The following is a 26,353-nucleotide window of genomic DNA, read 5'->3' on the forward strand; positions in this document are numbered from 1 at the left end:
GCCGCACCTCCTTCCCCGGCCTCCTCCACCCCCCCCCCCCCCCGCGGCATTGCCGGCTGCTTTCCGCGAGCCCGGCACTTCTCCGTGGTGCCGGGCTCATTTGCCGGCACTATCAAGCGGCGAGCTCCCCGTTGCAGGCACCTCCCCCTTAAGAGAAGGAGGAGGCCTGCAGTACCGCAGCCTGCCGCTCCGCAGGGGGTGGCGCAGCGGCACCTACAGCGCTGAAATTCAGTTTCAGCGCCCCAAGCGGGGGCGGGCACACCCTGGAATAGCGCCCGGTTCCGACTTGGGGCGCAAAAACTGAATATCTGACGGGCGCAACTGGCTCCGCGCTCAGCGCTAACTTTTGGGCGCTAGCCAGCTGGCGGGGCCTTACTGAATTTCTAGGCCTCTGTCTGTCAACTTTAAGGGGCTGAAGTGATTCAAACCCCGAACTCAAACCTCCCAACCCACCCACAGTCCAAGAATAATCGTCCTTGTTCATGGTCAATGGCTACAATGGTGGCTCATGGGAGAAACGGGAATATCACACGGGTGCATTCAGGGCATCAATGGTTCTCAAACCTTTTTGGGCCACGCGCTGCCAAGCCTTCCATGCCATGCCACGCCCTGCACCACCAAGCTACGCCACGCCATGCCAAACTACACCACGCCATGCCAAACTAAGCCACGCCATGCCAAACTAAGCCACGCCATGCCAAGCTAAGCCACGCCATGCCAAGCTAAGCCACGCCACGCCCTGCACCACCAAGCTAAGCTATGCCACACCATGCCAAGCTAAGCCTTCCACGCCACGCTGTGCCGTGTCACATCACCCCACACCAAGAATTTTCATAGGCTTTCATTCCCAGCCACTTATGGATAATAGTGCTGTACTGCCAACTCTGCAAGAAGTAAGAATGACTGCAAAGCTTATACTGTAGACTTCTGCCTTCACAGTCTGGGCTGTAGTCTGGTGGAGCAGACAGCCCGTCGTTTATAGAGCCCGCTTGATTTTCAATCCATTCATTTCAGTAGAATGAAAATTGGGCAAGTTGTACAACGGGCGGGTGATCCACTTCATCAGACTATCCCCTAGGTTGTGAAGACCAAAGTGTGACCCTTTTCTGTAATTTCGCTGCTGCAAGATCCAGGATTGAGGAACTAAAGGATAGAAATTCTACCAGGAATTGTTCTAACAAAGTCATTAATCTGTTTGTTTAACTATTAAAATAACAAAGACTGAAACTTCAGCCTAAAACGTTAACCAATTTGATAAAAATACAGTCGAGAAATTTGCTTCGCTAAGGGCCTGAATTATTCATGTCCAATTTCCAGGAGTCTAGAGCTCTCAAGTAAAATGTGTACAATTTTCTCTAGTGATTGTGTTCTGCCACTACATGCAGTAACCATGTTCTAGAAAAATTATGCAATCCAGGATTTTCCAAGATCTTCCTCCTCCCAGTATTCTCACTTGAAATCAAGACTGATTGGACTATTACCTACCCTTAATTCCCACTGCCAGGCTTGAGTGCATAATATAAGCCCGACTCTTCACACATCCCATCTGCCGGTAGTGCAGTTGGACATTAATGATCCCATGGTGCTATATGTAGAGCAAGGGGTTCTTCTGATGTCTTGGCCAACATTGTGTTAGTTAGACCCTGACTAACACAACCAAAAAAAACCAGATTGATTGCCGATTCATCTAATTGCTCGTGGTGAGATCTTGCTGTGCGCAAAATGGCTGCCGTGTTTACCTACGCAACAAAGTACTTCACTGTATGTGACGCGTTCTGGGATGTTTCTGAGAGACACGATCGTATGCTATATAAATGCATGTTTATTTTTTAGAAGGACCTCAAAACGATGTAACTCCTTACATTCCTTAATTTTAACCTCCTACAAGCCAGGTTTTTAAAACTCATGTTTGGCACTCCCTGACCACTGCCTGCTGAGTTACCTCATCGACTCTCCTGCTCTTTTCACCCTTGATGTTCTCTGACACTTTGGGCCAATTGTAAAATAGAACATTGGTGCCATCTAGTGGTACAACATCAGTATGGCATCAACCTTCGCTACCAGGAAACTCTCGTTTAAACGGCACCTAAATATCCGGAATTCTCTCTTAATCAGCAAAATTCATACTCCGAAAACAACACCTCAGTAACCGGAAATGTGTCCGAGTCCGAGTCTCCCGCGGTGGCCGAGTTAGTCAGTGGGGGTGGTTCTCCAAACTGCCACTACTCGGCTTCTTGGCGCTGTCAGAAGTCCGAACACCTCAATAACAGGAGTCTGACTCTTTGTTAAAAAAGCCTCAGTAGATAACCCTCTCCGTCATCCGGACTTTTTAAACAACCGGCACCACCCCGGTCCCGTCAGTGTTGGATACCAAAGAGTTTCCTGTATATAGATAAGAGGCCGGGGGGAAAAATTCGGTTGCTTTACGCAAAGCAACTCGTGCCCGGGCATGGCGCCACTAACGCCTCCCGTGAAATTCAGCGTGCACAGCACCCCAGCCACAAACTTGGCTCGCGCTCCCTGACCTACCGCCAGACGCTATGTCCGACAGGGTCAGGGGCCATTCTTGCGATCAGGGCGGCGATAATTAAAGGGCAGGTGCCGGGTGGCCATTTTTTATTGGGCTGCCTGCCAGTACCTTACCCCTCTGGCCTCCCTCCTGCGGGGTGCCGGCCGCGATCCGTCAGCCCGGCGCTCCTCTTGAGTGTTTGGCTCTTTTGCCGGCACCCCGGTCCCCGGTGGTCCAGCAGGGCCCGGGTGCGCGCTGCGCTGGGCCCGTGTGCGCGCTGCGCTGGGCCCGTGTGCGCGCTGCCCTGGTGCGCCGGGCGCGCGCTGCGCTGGGCCCGGGCGCGCGCTGCGCTGGGCCCGGGCGCGCGCTGCGCTGGGCCCGGGTGCGCGCTGTGCTAGGCCCCTCCCCTTCTAATGTAATACCGTGGCAGTATGTGCCGGTGCCATGGCGTTGCTGCACGTGGCGCCCTGATATTCAATGGGAGCACCCCGAGGGGGAGGGGGAGCGTTTCCAGTAGCGCCCCGCCTCCCGCTTGGGGCGCAAATAATTGAATTTCGGGCACAAGGGCGCTAACATTTTTCGGGGCACTAGCGAAATTATCGCCCCAAAGCGGGCACGACCCAATTTCCCCCCCCCCCCCCCCCCCCCCCCCCCGGACTTTCCAAGAACTTACTACACAAGTTCAGGCAGCACTGGGGTGCTGTTACTGTGCCGATTGTCACCACCTCCATGATCTTCCATCAGAAGTAATATCGGCTGCTGGGTGCAATTACCCACACGTAAGGCAGTAACAATGTAATCCACCATTACCAGCAGAGAAATTCTGCATCACGGGCGTGTCGCATTGCTAAGGACAGTGTAAGAATTCTTTAAATCTGAAACCCTCTCCAAGGGGTGGGATTGATTGCAGAGCCTGTGAAATCTGAAATGGGCCAGCTTCTTGTTACACAGGCCCCCTCAATGCTGCTACATGGTGCTTGAGGCCAGCGGCGCCGCTGTTTCCCCCCCCCCCCCCCCCCACCCCTTCCCCCTCTGCTGTGCTCCAAGGGGGTTAACATCAGGCCAGATGGGCAGCTGGAAGTCCTGCCTTGTCACACCACCAGTAGCAATCATACCACTGAGAAAATCAGCCTAGACTGGCCACTTTGGACATGGTTGGCCCCTGAAACTATGCTGTTAATTTGTCTGAAATTTCTGTCTCTGATGTTTTAGTGGAGGCTGTTACAGATTTCAGGTTTTCATAACCTGTTTCTCTCGGGTTCACCATTACTGGTCAACCCTGTAAGCTGACTCTCTTTCCCTTAAAATCTGGAGTGTTCCTTTACTAACCATCTTCTAGTTAAACGGTTGTGTGAGCCTGGACAATAAGACCCCTCATTGTGTGCACTGGATGCTGTGATCTCACACATGGAACCACTTGCGTTTCCCCAATCTTCCAGTAGGTAGATTAAGAAGCACTATAGTGAGTTGAGGCCAGCTATAATCACACAAACTGGTTTATTTTACATGAAATGCATAAAAGAACACAATGAAGTTTTCACAGAGGGTTTTATCTATTTCCTATAATATCAAAAATAATAAATTGTGCGACCGTTGCAAGTCATTATTGCTGACTGAGTGGGCGCTAATTTAGAAAGACAGGCCTCTCTAACTGGACCAAACATTGCAGCCTTTTTTTCGAGAGAAAGAAAAAATGTGAAAAGCTTAACGTCTGCCCCCCAAACAATCCTCTGTTGAGAATCTGCTTGCCAAGCTTCCAATTAAAACTTGATTGTTGTAAAAGAAAATGAAACCTCGCTCTCTCGGTGTGGGTGCCATGGCACTTACATTGCCTGCTTTGTGAATGGAAACTATTCTGACATTAAAGAAAGAACTTGCATTTCGCAACCTCATTATGTCCCAAAATACTTTGTAGAGCCAATGAAGTACTGTTGTAATACAGGAAACAGGGCAGCCAATCTGCTCACAGAAAGATCCCACGGGGAGATAGTGACCAAATAATCTGTTTTAGTGATGTTGATTGAGGAGTAGGTATTGGTCAGGACACCGGGGAGAACTCTCATGCTCTTGCTGTGCCATGGGATCTTTATGTCCATCTGAGAGGGCAAACTAGGTCTCGGTTTAACATCTCAATTGAAAGACGGCACCTTCGACAGTGCAGCACTTGGGGTGTCAGCCTAGATTTTGTGCTCAAGTCTCTGGCATGGATTTTGAACCCACAACCTTCTGACCCGGAAGCAAGATTGCTACCACTGAGCCACAGCTGACACCATATTTAGGTGTTACTATCTCTGGGAGGTGGTGGGCCATCCACATTATCTCAAAATAATCTGATAAGCGAGAAATAAAATTCTGAGATGGCTGGTATTCCAGCTAGTTTGTTCTAAATAACATCCCCGAGAGCTTTTTTTATTTCTCGGCGTTAACCTCTTGTAAATCAAATTTAACTTTATAGAAATATCAAAATATAAACTAACTCAAATATCTCATCAATGCCAAATAGGTAAAAAAATCTTTAAATGTGAAAGAGACATTAACCCGCTTAAAATAAATGGCTAGTATCCACCAGCATAATTTCAGTGTCCAGGACTTTTCTATGGTCTAGTTGGTCAGCTGGATCATACTGCTAAACCATATAAGTTTACAGCACAGAGGGAGGCCATTCAGTCCATAGGTCTGTGCTGGCTGTTTGCAAGAGCAATCCAAAACGAAACCCACTGCCCTGCTCTCTTCACATAGCTTTATATTTTTCTCTGCTTCAAATATTTATCCAGTTTTCCCTTAAAAGGTGCAATGGTCTCTGCCTCAAGCACTCCCTGTAGCAAAGCGTTCCACTCTCCAACATCCCTCTGTGTAAAGAAATGTCTCCTAACCTCTCTCCGCTCTGTCAAGTGATGATTTTAAATTGATGACCCCCTTGTCACTTACTGTCTTTCCCTACTCACTCTATTGAAACTCTTCATCAATTTAGAAACCTCCTCTCAGCCTTCTCTGCTCTAGTAGAAATAGCCCCAGTATCTCCAGTCCCACCTCATATAAAGTTCCCCATCTTAGCCAATCTACGCTGAACATTCTCTATGGCTTTAATGTCCTTTCTATAATGGGGCATCCAAAACAGCACACAGTACTGTACTGTGACCTCATCAATGTTTTGTGTACTCTGCTCTTCACATGAATCTTTTTTGCACATGATTCCTAAATAAGCTTCTATTTCACATAGGAACTCCAAGATGCCACGATTGTCATCATTTGTGTAGAGTACTTGCTAAATCTATTTTTACTCTCGCCCATTCTGGAGGATGATTGCTGTGTAGCTGTGTGTAGAGATGCTAATACTTCACCCTGTGCCCTCTGTCAGTGTTGCTGCCCATTGTGTCTTTCCCTCTGTCTCCTCTGTGAAGCTGTTGTATATAAAGTGTTTGTTGGACTGAAGCTGACCTCCCCCCTCTTGGATGCAGGTCATTATGAACAAGTTATGGTTTGGACTCGGCATGAATGACGCGATTGAGAAGGGAAGGGTTCACATAACTCCATCCAATTCCGTGGAGTTTGAAAAAGGATTTGACGTGGTAAGTTCCAGGCTTTTAAGAGTACAATCTATTTCTCTGAGTTTCATGGCACTTTCTACTGTAGACATTGCCTAATTAAGGCGTTTTTAATTGAAGAGATCTTTGAATTGCTCACCCTTAGTATTATCAAGGAACATGATCCAGAAAGGGTGCTTCCATTCCAGACCAACTCCCTGGATGAGAGACACTGTCCCTTCCAGGCAGCTCCCACCCCTGACTGAGAGTTGACCCCTCTCCAAGCTGCCCCTACGTCCTGGATTCACCCCTTACCTGCCCTCTGGCAGCTCCTCATTTCTCCCTGGGATGGGTTCTCAGTGGGTATCCTTTGCTCATTATTGATGTGATATTTTGTTGGGAGCCATTGGGTACAATTCATGTGAACTCCAGTTTTACAAGTGGGTAGCAGTGCACCCGTGTGTCTGTGCTAGTGCACTGTGATGTAGTGATATGGGGCTGGACTACTGCAACAAGCAGAATGGTTACAGCACAGAAGGAGGCCATTCCAGATCCTAACCACTCGCTGCATAAAAATTTTTTCCCTCATGTCACCTTTGTTTCTTCTGCCAATCACCTTAAATCTGTGTCCTCTGGTTCTCGACCCTTCTGCCAATGGGAACAGTTTCTCTCTATCTACTCTGTCTAGACCCCTCGTGATTTTGAACACCGCTGTCAAATCTCCTCTCAACCTTCTCTGCTCTAAGGAGAACAACCCCAGCTTCTCCAGTCTATCCACGTAACTGAAGTCCCTCATCCCTGGAGTAATTCTTGTAAATCTTTTCTGCACTCTCTCTAAGGCCTTCACACCCTTCTTAAAGTGCGGTGCCCAGAATTGGACACAATACTCCAGTTGGGGCCAAACCAGTGTTTTATAAAGGTTCATCATAATTGCCATGCTTTTGTACTCTATACCTCTATTTATAAAGCCCAGGATCCCGTAAGCTTTTTTAACTGCTTTCTCAACCTGTCCTGCCACCTTCAGCGATTTGTGCACATATACCCCCAGGTCTCTCTGTTCATGCACCCCCTTTAGAATTGTACCCTTTAGATTATGTTGCCTCTCCTTGTTCTTCCTACCAAAATGTATCACTTCGCACTTTTCTGCGTTAAATTTCATCTGCCACGTGCCCGCCCATTCCATCAGCCAGTCTATGTCCTCTTGAAGTCCGTCACTATCCTCCTCACTGTTCACTATACTTCCAAGTTTTGTGTCTTCTACAAGTTTTAAAATTGTGCCCTGTACACCCACGTCCAAATCATTAATATATACCAAGAAAAGCAGTGGTCCTAGAACCGACCCCAGGGAACACCACTGTATACCTTCCTCCAGTCTGAAAAACAACCGTTCACCACTACTCTCTGTTTCCTGTCACTTAGCCAATTTCATATCCATGCTTCCACTGTCCCTTTTATTCCATGGGCTTCAACTTTTCTGGCAAGTCTATTGTGTGGGACTTTGTCGAACGCCTTTTGGAAATACATGTACACACGTCAACTGCATTATCCTCATCAACCCTCTCTGTTACCTCTTTAAAAAAAACTCAATCAAGTTAGTTAAACACAATTTGCCTTTAACAAATCCGTGCTGACTTTCCTTAATTAATCCATTTTGTCTCGGATTATCGTTTCTAAAAGCTTTCCCACTACCGAGGTTAAACTGACTGGCCTGTAGTTGCTGGGTTTATCCTAACACCCTTTTTTGAACAATGGTGTAACATTTGCAATTCTCCAGCCCTCTGGCACCACCCCTGTATCTAAGGAGGATTGGAATATTATAGCCAGTACCTCCGCAATTTCCACCTTTACTTTCCTCAGCATCCTAGGATGCATCCCATCCGGTACTGGTGACTTTTCTACTTTTAAGTACAGCCAGCCTTTCTAGTACCTCCTCTTTATCAATTTTTATCCCATCCAGTATCTCAACTACCTCCTCTTTCACTATGACTTTGGCAGCATCTTCTTCCTTGGTGAAGACAGATGCAAAGTACTCATTTAGTACCTCAGCCTGGCCCTCTGCCTCCAGTTCGGTCTCTAATCAGCCCCACCCTTCCTCTTACTACCCGTTTACTATTTATATGCCTATAGAAGACTTTTGGATTCCCTTTTATGTTAGCTGCCAATCTATTCTCATACTCTCTCTTTGTCCCTCTTATTTCCTTTTTCACTTCCCCTCTGAACTTTCTATATTCAGCCTGGTTCTCACTTGTATTCTCAACCTGACATCTGTCATACGCCCCCTTTTTCTGCTTCATCTTACTCTCTATCTCTTTCATCATCCAGGGAGCTCTGGCTTTGGTTGTCCTACCTTTCCCCCTTGTGGGAATGTACCTCGACTGTACCCGAACCATCTCCTCTTTAAAGGCAGCCCATTGCTTGATTACAGTTTTGCCTGCTAATCTTTGATTCCAATTTACCCGGGCCAGATCCATTCTCAACCCACTGAAATTGGCTTTCCTCCAATTAAGTATTCTTACTCTAGATTGCTCCCTGTTCTTTTCAATAGCTAATCTAAACCTTATGACACTATGATCACTGTTCCCTAAATGTTCCTACTACTGATACTTGCTCCACTTGACCCACCTCATTCCCCAGAACCAGATCCAGCCATGCCTCCTTCCTCGTTGGGCTGGAAACGTTCTGATCAAGAAAGTTCTCCTGAACACACTTCAGAAATTCTTCCCCCTCTCGCCCTTTACACTATTACTATCCCAGTCTATATTAGGATAGTTGAAGTCCCCCATTAGCACTGCTCTATAGTTCCTGCACCTCTCTGTAAGCTCTCTGCAGATTTACTCCTCTATATTCTTCCCACTAGTTGGTGGTCTACAGAATACACCTAGTAGTGTAATGGCACCTCTGTTATTTCTTAACTCTAGCCATATAGATTCTGTCCTTGCCCCCTCCAGGACATCCTCTCTCTCCAGCACTGTAATATTCTCCTTAATCAATACTGCCACCCCTCCTTTCCTGAACACCTTGGGCTGGATTTTCTCAGCCCCATGGAGGTGGGACTGCCAGGAAAGTTGCAGAATTTGGGGGCGAGTGGCAAACCTGCCCCCAACCTGCCTCCGTGCCCTCTTGCCAGGAGGCAGGAAGCCGTCCTGCCCCGGCTCCCATCTCCTTGGAGGCAGGAAGGGATTAAAGCCTATTAACTGCCTGTTAACAGGTAGTTAACAGGCAGGAAATAGGATTATCCCCATTTTTCATCCTGAAGTGTGAGCTTCCCGACCTCAGGGAACCCCGCCGGGGTGTAGGAGGCGAATAGGAGGTCTGCGGGGGTCGGAGGGGCCTGAAAGTGCGATGTAGAGGTGAGTGATGGGTGCAAGTGTGGAGTGGTAAGTATGTGAGGTGAGTGTAAAGTGTTAGAAAATGTTCACTTACCTTTGTTTCTACCTACAGCCTTCAGCCGCTGTGGAGCCAGAGTCCCCGACATCTCCATTGTAGAGATCACAGACTGGCTGTTGGATCCTCCGATCCAACAGCCAGCTGATTTCTACAAAGTGGAAAGGTTTGATGAGTCCTGAACACTAGGACTCATCAAACTACACAGAATGTCAGTGTTTGACAGCTTCACAGAGCTGTCAAATGATGGCATTTCTTCTTTCAAAAGGTCTTGGACAGATGACACGTCATACGTTGACGTGCTCTGTCACTGACTTCTCCCTAATTGGCCTGCTGAGCCCGCCGGGCGGGCTTAACAAGGTCAATCAGGGGAAAATCCCGCAGGTTGGCCAGAAGCTGATGGAGGCGGGACTGAAACCCAACAAGTGGGAGTCTCGCCTCCAATAACATCCCATTCAGAAAATCCAGCCCCTTCTATCTAGAAATATTTAGTACCCAATCCTACCCTTTTTTGAGCCAGGTCTCCATTATTGCCATGACATCATATTCCCACGTGTCTCTTTGTGCCTGCAGCTCACCAACCTTATTTACTACACTTCGTGCATTTACACACATGCACTGTAAACCTATCTTAGACCTTCTTATATTCTCTCTTAGTCTGACCCCACCTAATACTGTACTATTTCTTACTCTAGTGCTATCTGCCTCTCCCAATCCTTTGAGCACTTTATTTCCCCTTTCTAATGCTACATCCTGGTGCCCATTCCCCTGCCAACTTAGTTTAAACCCTCCCCAACAGCACTAGCAAACCCTCCCCACGAGGACATTGGTCCCAGCTCTGTTGAGGTGTAACCCGTCCGGCCTGTACAGGTCCCACCTCCCCCAGAACCGGTCCCAATGTCCCTGGAATCTAAAGCCCTTCCTCCTGCACCATTTCTCCAGCCACGCATTCATCTGCTCTATCCTCCTATTTCTATACTCACTAGCTCGTGGCACTGGGAGTAATCCGGAGATCACTACCTTTGAGGTTCTGCTTTTTAATCTCTTTCCTAGCTCCCTAAAATCTACCTGCAGGACCTCATCCCTCTTTCTACCTATGTCATTGGTACCGATATGGACCACGACCTCTGGCTGTTCACCCTACCCCCTCAGAATGTTCCGTAGCCACTCAGTGACATCCTTGACCCAGGCAACATACCATCCTGGAATCACGTCTGCGGCCGCAGAAATGCCTGTCTGATCCCTTAACTATCGACTCTCCTATCACTATTGCTTTCCCGATCTCCCTCCTCCCCCCCCCCCCCCCCCTGTACAGCTGAGCCACCCGTGGTGCACCTGTGGTGCCATAGACTTGGCTCTGGTTGTACTCCCCAGAGGAATCGTCGCCCTCACCAGTATACTGGTTGGCGAATGAGATGCACTCGGGGGACTCTTGCACTTCCTCCCTGGTCCTCCTTGTCTGTCTGGTGGTCACCCAGTCCCTCTCTGCCTGTACACTCTTGTGCTGTGGGGTGACCACCTCCTCAAACGTGCTATCCACGTAACTCTCAGCCTCACAGATGCACCGCAGTGATGCCAACTGCTGTTCAAGCTCCGAAACGTGGAGCTTGAGCTCCTGCAGCTGATGACCCTTCCTGCACATGTGGTTGTCCTGGACACGGGAAGTGTCCTGGAGTCACCACAAGGCACAAGATGTGCATTCTATAAATTTGGTAATATGTGGGCTGGCTCCAGAAAGAGTGACCGTGAAACCTGCCAGGTTGTCATAAAAAACATAATGGTTCCCATAAGGTGCCACACAAGAGGTTATTAAACAAAATTACGGCTCATGGGATTGGGGGCAATATACTAGCATGGATTGAGGATTGGTTAACGGACAGAAAACAGAGAGTAGGAATAAACGGGTCATTTTCGGGTTGGCAGGCTGTAACGAGTGGGGTACCGCAAGGATCAGTGCTTGGGCCTCAGCTATTCACAATCTACATCAATGACTTGGATGAGGGGACCAAGGGGGAAAAATTCAGTTGGTTGCACCTCCCGTTAGCGCCTTAAGTGGGCGCTAAGTGGGGCGCAAACCAACTAGCACCCGGGCACGGCGCTGCCCATGCCTCCCACAAAATTCAGCGGGAGGTTAGTGGTGGCGCTAACCGGTAGCGCCCTGCGGCGCTGCGGCGCTGGCGATGACGTCATTGGTGTGCGCAGCACCCCGCTCATGATCTTCGGGAGCGCCCCCTGACTTACCGCCGGACACTATGTCCAACGGGGTCAGGGGGGCGTACCTGCGGCCAGGGAGGTGCAATTTAAAGGCGAGGTGTGGGGCGGCCATTTTTGTTGCTGGTCGCCTGCCAGCACCTCCCTGCGTTCCCGTCCCAGACCTCCTGAAACGCCCCCCCCCCCCCCCCCCCGGAGTGCTGGCTGCGCTCCAAGAGCCCGGCACTTCTCTTGAGTGCCGGGCTCTTTTGCCTGCACTCCTGATCCTCGGGGGCCCAGCTGGGCCCCAGGTCACGCTGCACAAGGCCCCTCCCCTTTAAGAAGGGGAGGAAGGCCTGCAATACCACAGCGCGACGTACCGCAGCATGTGGCGCTGCGGCACATAACGCCGCAATATTGACTCACAGCGCCCCAAGAGGGATGCGGGTCGCTTCCAGTAGCGTCCCGCTTCCCTCTAGGGGCACAACCACTCAATTTCCGGCGCGGGGACGCTAATTTTTCTTGGGCGCTACGATTAGCGCCCCGGCGAAGTTAGCACCCTCAATTTTTAGCCCCAAATGTAATATATCCAAGTTTGCTGATGATACAAAGCTGGGTGGGAATGTAAGTTGTGAGGAGAATGCAAAGAGGCTTCAAGGGGATATAGACAAGGCTAAGTGAGTGGGCAAGAACATGGCAAATGGAATATGATGTGGAGAAATGTGAAGTTATCCACTTTGGTAGGAAAAATAGACAAGCAGAGTATTTTTTAAATGGTGAGAGATTGGGAAATGTTGGTGTTCAGAGGGACCTGGGTGTCCTTGTACACGAATCACTGAAAGTTAACATGCAGGTACAGCAAGCAATTAGGAAAGCAAATAGTATGTTGGCCTTTATTACAAGAGGATTTGAGTTTAAGAGTAAAGACGTCTTACTGCAATTATATACGGCCCTGGTGAGACCACACCTGGAGTATTGTGGACAGTTTTGGTCTCCTTACCTAAGGAAAGATATACTTGCCATAGAGGGAGTGCAACAAAGGTTCACCAGACTGGTTCCTGGGATGGGGGGATTGTCCTATGAGGAGAGATTGAGTCGACTAGGCCTATATTCTCTAGAGTTTAGAAGAATGAGAGATGATCTCATTGAAACATTCAAAATTCTTACAGGGCTTGACAGGGTAGATGCTGGGAGGATGTTTCCCCTGGCTGGGGAGTCTAGAACCAGGGGTCACAGTCTCAGAATAAGGGGTCGGACATTTAGGACTCAGATGAGAAATTTCTTCACTCAGAGGGTGGTGAATCTTTGGAATTCTCTACCCCAGAGGGCTGTGGAGGCTCAGTCGTTGAGTATATTCAAGACAGAAATCGATAGATTTTTGGATATTAAGGGAATCAAGGGATATGGAGATAGTGCAGGAAAGGGGAGTTGAGATGGAAGATCAGCCATGATCTTATTGAATGGCGGAGCAGGCTCGAGGGGCCGAATGGCCGACTCCTGCTCCTATTGCTTAAGTTCTTATATGTCCTTCAGGGAAGAGTCAAGAATCTGCCACCCTCTACCCAATATAGCCTAGATGTGACTATGCCACACGACATGGTTCACTCCTCTGGCCCTCTGAAGACCTAGCAACATACTGAGTTGGATAAACAATCGCTACAGTTCAAGAAGAGGACCCACCACCAACTTAGGGCATCAAATAGAAAAGAACTGACCCTTGGAGTGTGGGGACCTGAGATGTAGAGGACAGATTAAACAGTAAGAGTTAAGCTTAAGGGACTCGGGCTCCATTCCAAACCCGGAGACTGGAGGAGTGGTGTCAATTCACGGTTTAGAACTAGTGTCTATAATGGCCCTGAATTTCCTCACTGTCATAGAAACATAGAAACATAAAAACATTAGTGCGATAGGGGTGTAATGTGGGCACATGATATTTTCAGGAGTAGATTTTTGGACAGTGTAGTGTATGTACCTTTAAGAGAGAACTACTTTTACAGTTCCTGTATACTGTAGTACCGGCAGTGACCACACCTGTATATAAGCCTTGAGCATGCCTCTGTACAGTCAGTCTTGAGACTACCCTACTCCAGTAAACACCTGTTGATTGTTAAGTTACAGCCTCCGTGTGGTTATTGGAAAACATCATACTTTAAGAATCACAGATTCAACAGACAGGCCCATTGCTCGCCAGGCTTCTGCCCAGTTCTGTGTCTCCCGATACTTCCAGTTCGGAGGCGGGGGAGGGGGGGCTTCCTCTGCTGGCCCCTCCAGCAGTCCATTTAAGTGAAATGGGAATTATGAGATGATGTCATACATTGGAATGCCCATCATTTTCACCCGCATTACATCCAGTGTAACTTATGACCTGATTAAAGAGATATGGTGGCTGTCCAATTCAAACTGCAACATCTCATTTCTTATATACATATAACACAATTCAACTTCTGTCTAAGGCACTACTCATCACTGCATTTCTCCTAGGTGCCTTGACTTGCTTTCCTAGTGTGTTTTTCTAAGTGCCGCCTGAGTGTCACAAGAGATAGTTGGCTGTTTAGAACAAGAGGCACCTGGGATGGAGGCAGTCCTCGTATCATGACAGCTGAGTCCTGGGAAGGACCCGCTGTGCGCTGCAGCTTTTTGCCACTGCCTGGCAGTTTGGTTCTACCTCCCACGTATTCTTTGAATAGGCTTATGAAGGGCTGGGCCAGAGGCCTGGCATGTGTTTCTACCCGGAGAAACAGAACATCATGTTGGTCGACTCTATGGGCCTAGGGTGCAGGTGGTTCTTCTTCACTGATCAGTGGGATGTCAAGTCAAATGGCTCCCATCAGATCGTGAAAGCCCTGAAAGAGTATCTCCTGTATCCTGGCCCCAAATATCTGAGGACCAGGATAGAGGTCTATCTCAAGTATGTCACCAGGGCCAGAAGGGCTGTAGTCTGACTTCCCCACTCCCCTACCCCTCAGGTAATTTGCAAGTCTCCCGTTGGGTATTAACTCCGCCGTCTCTTTTCCCCCCCCCCCCCCCGTCCCCGTCCCCCCCCCCTCCACTGCACCTGGGTTCTCCCAGGCAGTGTGAGCTAAAAACAACCCCATGTTCCTTGTGCGTGTCATTCCCCAACATGCACTCTTTTCACCAGGAGCAAGTGATCAGAAAATTTACCCCAAAATATTTTAAAACACTATTACAGTAATGTTTATTTTCTCTCTGGACAGAGGGTTGTGAATGAGACGCGGCAGAAAGGCCATACTATCAACGAACCCAATCCGCTGCCATCTGTTGTTCAAGGAATATTTAAAGATCATGCCTGCACTGAAGCAGTGTCAGACTCCAGGAAGAATGGAACATCCGCTGGCTACTAGCACTTCATTCTAGAGGTCACATCGGTGACAGCGGAGGACTTGTATTAAACTCGGCAGCATTCAGCAAAGACTCAACAGCTGAGCCCACTTGCCTTCCTATCCTACAGTCCGTACCAGACAGCATGGGGAAAGCCAGACTGTGTCTTCCAGTTGGTCGGTAAGGCAAAATCGCAACTCGCTCAAAAACTTGCCTCATTGGCCATCCAGCAACCAGACTGAAACTGGCTGATGAGGCCTGAGCGTTTTAGACAATGACTTCTAACTGAACCCAGTTTCTGTCCCTGAATCCCCAAGATTTTAGATGTTTGCACTGATAACATTACAAGATGGTTGGGTTAGGAACAAGTCTGGATTTTTATTGGCGAATTAGAGAGAAGTAAGCGTGCTGAAAAGATGAGACCAAGGCTGTTCGACACAACGATGAGAAGAGTGCAATGGAAATCAGACTAACATTGCACTTGCTGCTGGAAGGCAGGAAGTTCCTATTACTGTGTATTCTAAACTTCGCTTTAATGTAGCACATATTAATGTAAGTTGCTTTCTTTTTGTACGTTAGTTATTGTATATTAAAAACACAAGTGGGCTGAGCAGCTGCTTTTATTGGCAGGGAAGAGATGGGTTAATGTCAAAATATGCCAAACTCACCTTGTGGCAGTTTTCTGTTAAGGCAAGTACTCAGTGTACAGGTAAATCTGGGAACTACAGTGCCTATAATGTTGCACTATGAGCTCTGGATTAACACTGTAGTGACCCCTGAACCTAGACTGGAGTGACCCCTGAACCTAGACTGGAGTGACCTCTTGGGCTGGATTGAACTAGACGTCTGCATGCCAGAGCTGCATTAATCTGTAGCCCTATTGAGAGCCCAAGGCTGAAACTGATTATCTTCAATATCGTCACCAATCCAGTGTCAGTAGCAGACTGTAATTGCTGGTGGGATTGGAATCCTATTGATAGGTAATTTTGATTTAACCAGCTATGAAAGGTGATAATCTGATAGTTTCTGACTAGTCTACAGCGAGGCTTCGACTGGTGAGTTTATATGCTGCTAAACTAGTTATGTCACAGAGGCTTCTTCGCACAGTCGCCCTGTTTTCCAATGCGGTGACATTGGATGGGTCAAGGCAGAGGCTGGGCTGTATTTCAATTCTTGAAGTCAGATTTGACCACCTTCAAACTCGACCTGTAGTTTGTTCATTTACGTTTGTTTTTTTAATACTTATTGTAAGGAATGTTGAACGGGGAATAGAACATATTCCATTTTGGATGTGCATCAAACACTCTAAAATCAGATACAGCAAGGGTTTTATGAAGAGTAAACTCTTTTTACTCTGTCACACCAAGATGCCTCGGTCACAAATCTCATAAAACCACCCCTGCCCCTATGGCACAAGCGGAACATTTTTCATTTCCCACACCAGCCATCTTACGATCTTCCTGAGTGAGACTGCCAGTTAGGGGCAGTTTGTGCAGGCAGCTCATCCCACTAGAAGCTAGATTGAAACTGCCCAAACTAATTTTACATAGGAGCCTTACAGCAGACAGAGGAGGCTTTCATCCCATTGGTCTGGATTGAATATGCCCCACACTGGCCTCCTTGGGACAAGGTTTACATTAATTTTTATTTTATTTACTTTTAGGATATTTTTATGGGATGATTCTGAAATCCCAATCTCTCAGCAGGGAAGCTGCACTTGATGTGTGTATGGGCCAGGTATAGGGTTACAACAGCCTAGCATGCCCTGTGAACGTAATTCTCCACTGACGGCCCGGATTGTGCAATCACTCCATTAATATTTGTATGGATTGACATTTTCCTCTAGTGATCACAGTGCACAGTATCTCAAACAAAGTGAGATACTGGTCAAGTTAGACTGATAATGAGCATGCACATGTTACAGACAAGTGACCCTGCACCCTTCCCCTGAGCCGAGCCATTCCTATTCCTAGTTAATTATCAGGTATTCATAGAATCATAGAAACTTACTGCCTGGGAGGCCATTCAGCCCATCATGCCTGTCTTTGAAAGAGCAGTCGTGCTTCCTCCCACATCCCCGCTTTTTGTCCGTGACCCTGTGAGTTGCTCATCCTCCAGTACCTGTCCAACTCCCTTTTAAAATTATTGATGGAATCAGCTACCTTTTCAGGTAGAACATTCCAGATCCCGACAAATCTGAGTGAAAAAAATTCTCCTTATCTCTCCTCTAGATGTTTTGCCGATGATTAAAATCTATGACCTCTTGTTATTGACCCACTCGCCAGATGGAATAATTTCTCTCTCTACTCTATCAGAACCTCATCATCTTGAAAACCTCTATTAGGTCACCTTTTAACCTTCGCTGTTCCAAGGGGAACAGTCCTAACTCTTCCAACCTCTCCTCATAACTGAAGTCCCTCATCCCTGGTAACATCCTGGTAAACCTCCTCTGTGTCCTTTCCAAGGCCTTTACACCTTTCCTGAAGTGTGGGGCCCAGAATTGTCCACAATGCTCCAGCTGAGGCCTAACCAGTGATTTATAAAGTTCTAGCCTGATTTCTTTGCTCTCACATTCTATGCCTCTATTTATAAACCAAAGTAACTCGTATGCTTTTTTAACCACCTTATCGACTTGCCCTGTCACCTTTAAGGAATTGTGTATAGGGACACCAAGGTCTTTCTGCTCATCTACACTTTTCAGAATCGTGCCATTTAAAGTATACTGTCATTCCATATTCATCCTCCAAAAGTGTTGCTGAAAGTCTGCATGTTAATACCATATTAATAATTGGAATTTTCTGTAATCAGAATCGTAGCACGCATTTGGATTTTTAACTGCTCATGTTTGCTTGTATTAGTGGAATATATGTGGAAAACCCCATAAATTCTAGCCAGGGCGATGACCAGCTTGTTACCCTGATGGCGCATTGCTAAAAGCAGCTTGTAACTGAACTACACATACCCAAGGTCCCAGGTTTGACCACCAGACTGTGCAGAGTTAACTGATCTGTTGCAGCGTGCCAGAAAGAATGAACTTGCATTTCTATAGCGCCTTTCACAATCTCAGGACGTCCCAAAGTGCTTTACAGCCAAGTACATTTATTTTGACGTGTAGTCACTGTTGTAATGTAGGAAATGCAGCAGCCAAATTGTGCACAGCAAGATCCCGCAAACAGCAATCTGACAATGACCAGATGATGTTGGTTGAGGGATAATTATTGGCCAGGACACCGGGGGTAACTCCCCTACTCTTATTTGAATAATACCATGGGATCTTTCACATCCACCTGAGAGGGCAAACTGGGCCTCATTTAACATCTCATCCAAAAAACGGCACCTCCAACAGTACAGCAACTCCCTCAGTACTGCACTGGAGTGTCAGCCTAGATTTTGTGCCCAAGTCTCTGGAGTAGGGCTTGACCCCACAACCATCTGGCTCAGAGACGAGAGTGCTATCGCTGAGCCCAGGCAGTCAGGTTTCCAATTCCTGATCAGTATGGTGACAGCAGCTGAAAGGTTTGTGGATGTCGGGCAAGAGCAGAGTTAGGCTTGGCTGGAATACCATCGACAATTGAAGGGTCTGGGAATGTTCGCTGTCCAGATTCACATCAACTATGGCCATTGGAGTGAGGTACCAGATGGCTGCCAGTGCCTATGGAACCATACCCCATTAAGAGTCAGCACCTTCAGGAGAGAACAGAGGACAAGAATTCCTCAAAGCTCCACTGAATTTGCTTTTAAGCATGTTAAGATGGTGGAATTTCTTCATGTTGCTCCATATAGGGGAAACCACTCTCGAAGTTTCATTACCTACACTGATGTGTGGTGTGACAGTAAATGTAATGGAAGCTCTTACACTGAGTAGGTGAGGCTGCACTTGATCCCTTTATAGACCCTTATGGCAGGTGCAGTAGTTTCTCTCATACAGGAAACTTTCTGGTATCCGGCACGGACGGGACCGAGCTGGTGCCGGTCCATCAACAATGCCGGAGAATCGAGCGCTATAGTTAAAACATATGGAGCTTCTGAGCTCCGTATCTAGCAACAAACCCTGTTGCTTAGCAACAGCTTCAAAACAATCAGCACAGCTTGCAAGCATCTCTGTAGCTTAGCAACAGCTTCAGTTAGGCGCTTGCACAGCCAGAAATGAGTAAAAAAAAGTAACTAAAAGTAAAAAAAAGTTATCTGAACCGACTCCTGAATTTTGCCGGTTAACCGACATTTCCGGTTATTTAGTGGCCGGTTAACCGAAAGTTCCCTGTACCTAGGATCGTATGTAACAGCTGGCACCAGCTAGGTCCCAATTCCTAAAAATAGCCATTATATTGTCTAAAAATTATTGTACTTATACTGCAGAGTGCTTGTGTTCTAGAATTTTGTTTCTGAAGGAAAGACAATATCAAATAGTAGCTTCCTGACCAGCTTACCCTTTCAGCGTTAGAAGCAGGTTAGGTGAGAGATGCTAAGATGGGGTATTTTTCTTGCGGACTAAATCAAATAAGTCTTCATGGAGAAGGTGTTTTGGCAAACCCTTGCTTTATTTTGGAGGGAGGACTGCCAAAACGAGCCACAGGCTTTTTTTTTACACAATGGCAACACGTGCAAGCAAAACAGTGATGCATTTTCAGGCAACTTACATCATTGCATCTGAACCAAGGTTTGCGAAACACTTTCTTCATGGTGGCAGCACTACTTTAAAATGATTGTCAATGTGAATAAAATATATGGAGTGCACAGCCTTTCACAGGGTGCCTCATGATATAATTATATCACACACAGCAAATGAATGTCATGTGGTCTCTTTAAATGTCAAAATATATCGTTAAGGATAATTATGTAATTAATAGAAACATAAAGTGAACATCCTTTCTGAATTATTTTGTGACTTTGATACAATGTAAGTAAAAGTTGAAAATGTGGAGTATCTAAACATTGTTTTGCTGTTCTAGTCAAAGTGTGTTGCTACTTTTCTTGTCTACACTTTTCATTGCTGAGACTGTCTAGATGTCTGTTACTCCTGTGACATTCCAGGTTTTTGTCATAAGAACAGGAGAAATAGGAGCAGGAGTAGGCCAATCGGCCCCTCGAGCCTGCTCCGCCATTCAATAAGATCATGGCTGATCTGATCCTAACCGCCAATCCACTATCACAGAACCATCTCCTGAATCTAACAGAATTAGACACACGAAATAGGAGCAGGATCAGGCTACACGGCCCCTGGGCCCGCTCCGCTACCCACAGGGCCATGACCGATCCGAACCTAGACTCATGTCCAAATTCCTGCCCGCTCCCCGTAACCCTTAATTCCCTTCTAGGAAACTGTCTATTTCTGTTTTAAATTTATGTAATGATGTAGCTTCTACAGCTTTTTGGGGCAGCATATTCCATGGACCTACCACCCTCTGAGTGAAGTAGTTCCTCCTCATCTCAGTTTTGAAAGAGCAGCCCCTTATTCTAAGACTATGCCCCCTAGTTCTAGTTTCACCCATCATCGGGAACATCCTCCCCGCATCCACCCGATCCAACCCCTTCACAATCTTATATATTTCAATAAGATCGCCGCTCATTCTTCTGAACTCCAATGAGTAGAGTCCCAGTCTACTCAACCTCTCCTCATATGTCCATCCCCTCATCCCCAGGATTAACCGAGTGAACCTTCTTTGTACTGACTCGAGAGCAAGTATGTCCTTGCTTAAGTATGGACACCAAAACTGTACGCAGTATTCCAGGTGCGGTCTCACCAATACCTTGTACAACTGAAGCAATACCTCCCTATTTTTATATTCTATCCCCCTAGCAATGAAAGCCAACATTCCATTGGCCTTCTTAACCACTTGCTGCACCTGCATACTAACCTTTTGAGTTTCGTGCACCAGGACCCCCAGATCCCTTTGTACTTCAGTACTTTCCAGTTTCTTGCCATTAAGATAATAACTTGCTCTACGATTTTTCCTGCCAAAGTGCATAATCTCACACTTTCCAGTATTGTATTCCATCTGCCAAATCTCTGCCCACTTACTTAGCCTGTCGATGTCCCCTTGCAGGTTTTTTATGTCCTCCTCACTCACTACTTTCCCTCCCATCTTAGTATCATCTGCAAACTTTGATATGTTACACTTGGTCCCCTCCTCCAAATCGTTAATATAGATTGTAAAGAGTTGGGGACCCAGCACTGACCCCTGCGGAACACCACTAGTTACTGATTGCCAGTCTGAGAATGAACCATTTATCCCAACTCTCTGCCTTCTGTTAGATAGCCAATCCTCTATCCATGCCAAAATATTACCCCCAATCCTGTGATTTTTTTATCTTAAGCAATAATCTTTTGTGTGGCACCTTGTCAAATGCCTTTTGGAAGTCTAAATACACTACGTCCACTGGTTCCCCTTTATCCACCCTACACGTTACTTCCTCAAAGAACTCCAGCAAATTTGTCAAACATGACTTCCCCTTCATAAAACCATGCTGACTTTGTCCTATTAAATTATGATTATCCAAATGTCCTGTTACTGTCTCCTTAATAATGGACTCCAAAATTTTACCTGCCACAGATGTTAGGCTAACCGGTCTATAGTTTCCAGCCTTCTGTCTACTGCCCTTTTTAAATAAGGGTGTTACATTAGCAGTTTTCCAGTCTGCCGGGACCTTTGCCGAGTCCAGGGAGTTTTGGAAAATTATTACCAATGCATCCACAATCCTTACCGCCACTTCCCTCAAGACCCTAGGATGTAAGCCATCAGGTCCAGGTGATTTATCTGCCTTGAGTCCCATTATTTTACCAAGTACCACTTCCTTAGTGATTTTGATCGTGTTTAGTTCCTCCCCCCCTTTAGCCCCCTGTTTGTCCAGTGTTGGGATATTCTTAGTGTCTTCTACTGTAAAGACTGATGTAAAATATTCATTCAGTGTTTTTGCCATCTCCATATTTCCCACCATTAATTTCCCAGTCTCATCCTCTAAGGAACCAACATTTACTTTAGCCACCCTTTTTCTTTTTATATAACTCTAAAAACTCTTACTATCTGTTTTTATATTTTTTGCTAATTTACTTTCATAATCTATCTTCCCTTTCTTAATCAATCTTTTTGTTATTTTTTGCTGTCTTTTAAAGTTTTCCCAATCCTCTATCCTCCCACTAGATTTGGCTACCTTATATGCCCTTGTTTTTAGTCGAATACTATCCTTAATTTCTTTACTTAGCCACGGATGGCTGTCTTTTCTTTTACACCCTTTTCTTCTCAGTGGAATATATATTTTTTGGAAGTTGTAAAATAACTCCTTAAATGTACACCACTGATCATGTATCGTCTTACCCTTTAATCTATTTTCCCAATCCACTCTACTCAATTCCGCTCTCATACCTTCATAGTCTCCTTTATTCAAGGTTAGCACGCTTGTTTGAGATCCAACCTTCTCACCCTCTAATTGAATATGGAATTCAACCATGTTATGGTCACTCATTCCAAGGGGATCCTTTACTAGGACATTTTTAATTAATCCCGTCTCATTACACAGGACCAGATCTAAGGTTGCTTGCCCCCTGGTCGGTTCAGTTACATACTGCTCAAGAAACCCATCCCTAATACACTCAATGAACTCATCCTCAAGGCAGCCCTGCCCAATTTGATTTGTCCAATTAATATGATAGTTAAAATCCCCCATAATTATAGATGTTCCCTTATTACAAGCCTCAACTATTTCCTGATTGATACTCTGTCCAACAGAGTTGCCACTGTTCGGAGGCCTATAGACTACGCCACTAGTGTTTTTTTCCCCTTATTATTCCTTACCTCCACCCAAACTGTTTCATTATCCTGATCTTTTGACCCAATATCATTTCTCTGTATTACAGTGATTCCTTCCTTTATTAACATAGCCACCCCACCTCCCCTTCCTTCCTGCCTGTCCTTCCTGATCGTTAAATAACCTGGTATGTTTAATTCCCAGGCATTGTCACCCTGCAGCCATGTTTCTGTAATGGCCACAAGATCATACCCATATGTAGTTATTTGTGCCATTAACTCGTCTATTTTGTTACGAATGCTACGTGCATTCAGATAGAGAACTTTCAAATATGTTTTGTGACACTTAGTTCCTGCTTTTGCCCTTTTTATTACTTTACCTTTTACTCCATACCTTCTGCCCCTTCCTGACACGCTCTGGTTTTTAATTTCCCCACTGCTACCTAAGACTATGACCTTCTCTGTTGTAATTTATTTGCTCTCTAGGAACCTCCCCCCCACTAGTTAGTTTAAAGCCCTCTCTACAGCCCTAGTTATATGATCCGCCAGGACTCTAGTCCCAGCACTGGCCAAGTGAAGCCCGTCCCAACGGAACAGCTCCCTCCTGCCCCAGTACTGGTGCCAGTGTCCCAGGAAGCAAAACCCATTTCTCCCACACCAGTCTTTGAGCCACGCATTTAACTCTCTAATTTTATTTGTCCTAGCCAAATTCGCTTGTGGCTCAGGTAATAATCCAGAGATTATTACCCTTGTGGTTCTGCTTTTTAATTTGGCCCCTAGCTGCTCAAACTCCCTCAGCAGAACCTCCTTCCTTGCCCTATCTATGTCGTTGGTACCAACATGGACCACGACAACTGGATCCTCCCCCTCCCACTCCAAGTTTCTCTCCAGTCCAGAGGAGATGTCCTTAACCCTGGCACCGGGCAGGCAACACAGCCTTCGGGACTCTCGCTCTCGGCTGCAAAGAACTCTATCTATCCCCCTAACGATACTATCCCCTACTACTACAACATTTTTTAACTCCCCCCACTTGAATGGCCCCCTGCTCCACGGTGCTGTGGTCAGGTTGCTCATCCTCCCCGCAGTCCCTGTTCCCATCCTCACAGGGAGTAAGAGCCTCGAACCTGTTGGACAAGTGCAAGGGCTGCGGCTCCTCCAACACTACCTCCTGGATCCCCGTACCTGCCTCACTTCTAGTCACACCATCCTGACCCTGGCCACGGACTACATCTGAATTAATTAATCTATTGGTGTGACTACCTCGTGATACACAGAATCCAGGTAACTCTCCCCCTCCCTGATGTGTCTCAGTGTTTGAAGCTCGGACTCCAGATCTTCAACACGGAGCCGGATTTCCTCGAGCAGCCAACACTTACTGCAAATGTGATCACCGTGAGCATCAATGGTGTCCACCAGCTCCCACATATTGCAGCAGCAACACATCACCTGATCTCCCATTCTATGTAATTAATTAAATTTATTAATATTATTCTTAAATATCCTCTGCCCCGATTCTAGATGGTGAATATCACACCTTAGAAACTATAAACCAAAGAGATTTAAGCTTAAAAAGGGAGAAATACTTACCAACCAATCACTTACCCGCTTTCTGGTGACGTCACACTTGGATTACTTTTTACTTCTCTCCTTCCAGACTGGAGACTGGTACGCCTTACCTGGTCTCTGGGACTTTTATAGCCCCGCTCTGCCGCTCAGGATTCCCGCCGACGCACTGAGGCCTTACCTGGTCTCTGGGACTTTTATAGCCCCGCTCTGCCGCTCAGGATTCCCGCCGACGCACTGTAACTATCTAGCCATCCAATATTGCTGTGACTGTCCAGACCTTTCTTACCGCTGTGAATGTCTGGGACGGTGAATGCTATTGCTGACACTGAACAGAATTTTAAGAGTTCTTGTTTATATAGGTCTGGTTTGAATTGTGTACTTTTTTGTTTCTTATTTACAGTACATTCAATAAAGAATTTTATCTCAATTTCAATTTTTTCTGTAATTAGTGAGCGATTCTCTGTTGCTGCGTTATATTAGTAACCAACACGCCAATGTGTTTGACTGAAATTTCCCCCTCCACTATTTTTATGTAGGTTAAACTCTTTGTTAAATTATCCGCTAAGAACAATTCACATTTGCCTATTAAACTCATTTATTACAAACATCGCACAGCACAATTTTACTTTCTGAGATGTTTATCCTCGCTTTGGTTTGTTAGTTCTTTTTGCCACAAAATACATTTTATAGGGCCTGTAGTCCTTGACTCAGTTGGTAGCGCCTCTCACCTGCGTCAGCAGGTTTTGTTCAAATCCCTCACCAGGAATAAATTTCATACTCTCGGGTGATAATCTAGGCTGATACTCTAGTGATATGCTGCATTGTCAAAGCTGCTGTGTCTAGGATGAGATGACTAACCAAGGCCAAGTTTATCTGCTCCAATGGTGCAGGTGGATGCTGCAAAGTCCGCGCCTCAATAATACACGGACTTTGGGAGAACAGTTTAACAGGTACTTTACTGAACAGGAGGCAACGTCAGACTGAAATACAGAAGCCTGCTAGGGCCTTTTATACAGGGGTGGTCACTGCCGGTACTGCAGTCTAAAACCAGTTATTCCCTTAAAGGTACATACACAACAACTCCTCCCCTTTTAGATAAACAGTACATAACATTCATTTAACAACTAAATAATAACTAATTACAATTACAATTTTCTCGGTACTATACACATCAACTGAAATAATCATTTATAAGTTCAGTCTTTGAGGAGGCTTCCTGATCCTGACTGGATAGCGCCTTTCTCGAGTATCCTGTTCTTGCGGTGGAGTCGATTCTGGCTCATTGTCATTGGTTGGTTCGTCAGCTTCCAATACCACTGCTTCTGAGGTAGACGCAACCTGTACTTCGGGCTCATTACCAGGTGCACATGCTTGTGGTATAGGTTTGGCTTGTTCCTGTGACTCTAGAATCTGGTCAGCATGGCGTCTCACAATGCTCTCTCCAACGTCCACTGTGTACATTAGTGGTCCCTGCTGTGTGCATATCGTTCCTGGCTGCCATTTTTCTGTTCAGTAGTCGCGGGCCAAGACTGGTTGCCCTATCTTGAAGCTCCTGGTTGGCTTCTCATTGATGTGCTGGAACTGCTTATCCTCAACATCTCGTCTTATGTTTGGTTTGAGCAAATCCAAGCGACATCTTAGCCTACGGTTGAAAAACAGTACGGCTGGAGTTTGGTTGGTTACTGCATGTGTCGCATTCCGGTAAGCAAACAAGAAATTATCCACTTTGTGTTGCAGTGGTATGTCGTCATTATACATTGCCTTTATGGCCTTTTTAAAGGTCTGAACAAACCTCTCAGCCAATCCATTTGTGGCTGGATGATATGGGACAGATGTGTAATGTTTCACCCCATTATTCTTCAGGAACCTCCGGAAATCCTCAGACACAAACTGTGGCCCATTGTCGGAGCAAATCTGTTCTGGCAACCCATTCCTGGCGAAGATGGTCCTTAGGACTGCAATAGTTTTCTCCATGGTGGTGGAGGACATTTTAATGACATCTGGCCATTTCGAATGGGCGTCCACAGCGATTAGAAACATTGAGTCCATAAATGGACCAGCAAAATCAATGTGTACCCATTGCCATGGAGATGAGGGCC

The 26,353-nt window shown here is 46.4% G+C and overlaps 2 protein-coding genes and 1 pseudogene across 2 annotated transcripts in view; 2 read left to right on the forward strand and 1 right to left on the reverse strand.

The window, feature by feature from the left end:
• Positions 1-24,681, forward strand: part of LOC147104926 (glutathione hydrolase 5 proenzyme-like) — a 141,928-nt gene extending 117,247 nt beyond the window's left edge. Inside the window, exons 11-12 of the mRNA XM_085962063.1 lie at positions 5,968-6,078; positions 14,823-24,681. Coding sequence (XP_085818189.1) covers positions 5,968-6,078; positions 14,823-14,969 — 258 coding nt within the window. The 3' untranslated portion in view covers positions 14,970-24,681. The remainder of the gene's footprint in view (positions 1-5,967; positions 6,079-14,822) is intronic.
• LOC147104924 (serine/threonine-protein phosphatase 4 catalytic subunit-like) overlaps positions 1-26,353 on the forward strand; it is an 847,849-nt gene that overhangs the window by 669,799 nt on the left and 151,697 nt on the right. The gene's annotated exons all lie outside the window — the stretch shown is intronic.
• Positions 18,419-26,353, reverse strand: part of LOC147104927 (uncharacterized) — a 35,068-nt pseudogene continuing 27,133 nt past the window's right edge.

Source organism: Somniosus microcephalus, chromosome 19 (genome assembly GCF_052327205.1).
Source record: "Somniosus microcephalus isolate GS21.2 chromosome 19, FLI_Smic_1.0, whole genome shotgun sequence".
Taxonomy (NCBI): Eukaryota; Metazoa; Chordata; class Chondrichthyes; order Squaliformes; family Somniosidae; genus Somniosus; species Somniosus microcephalus.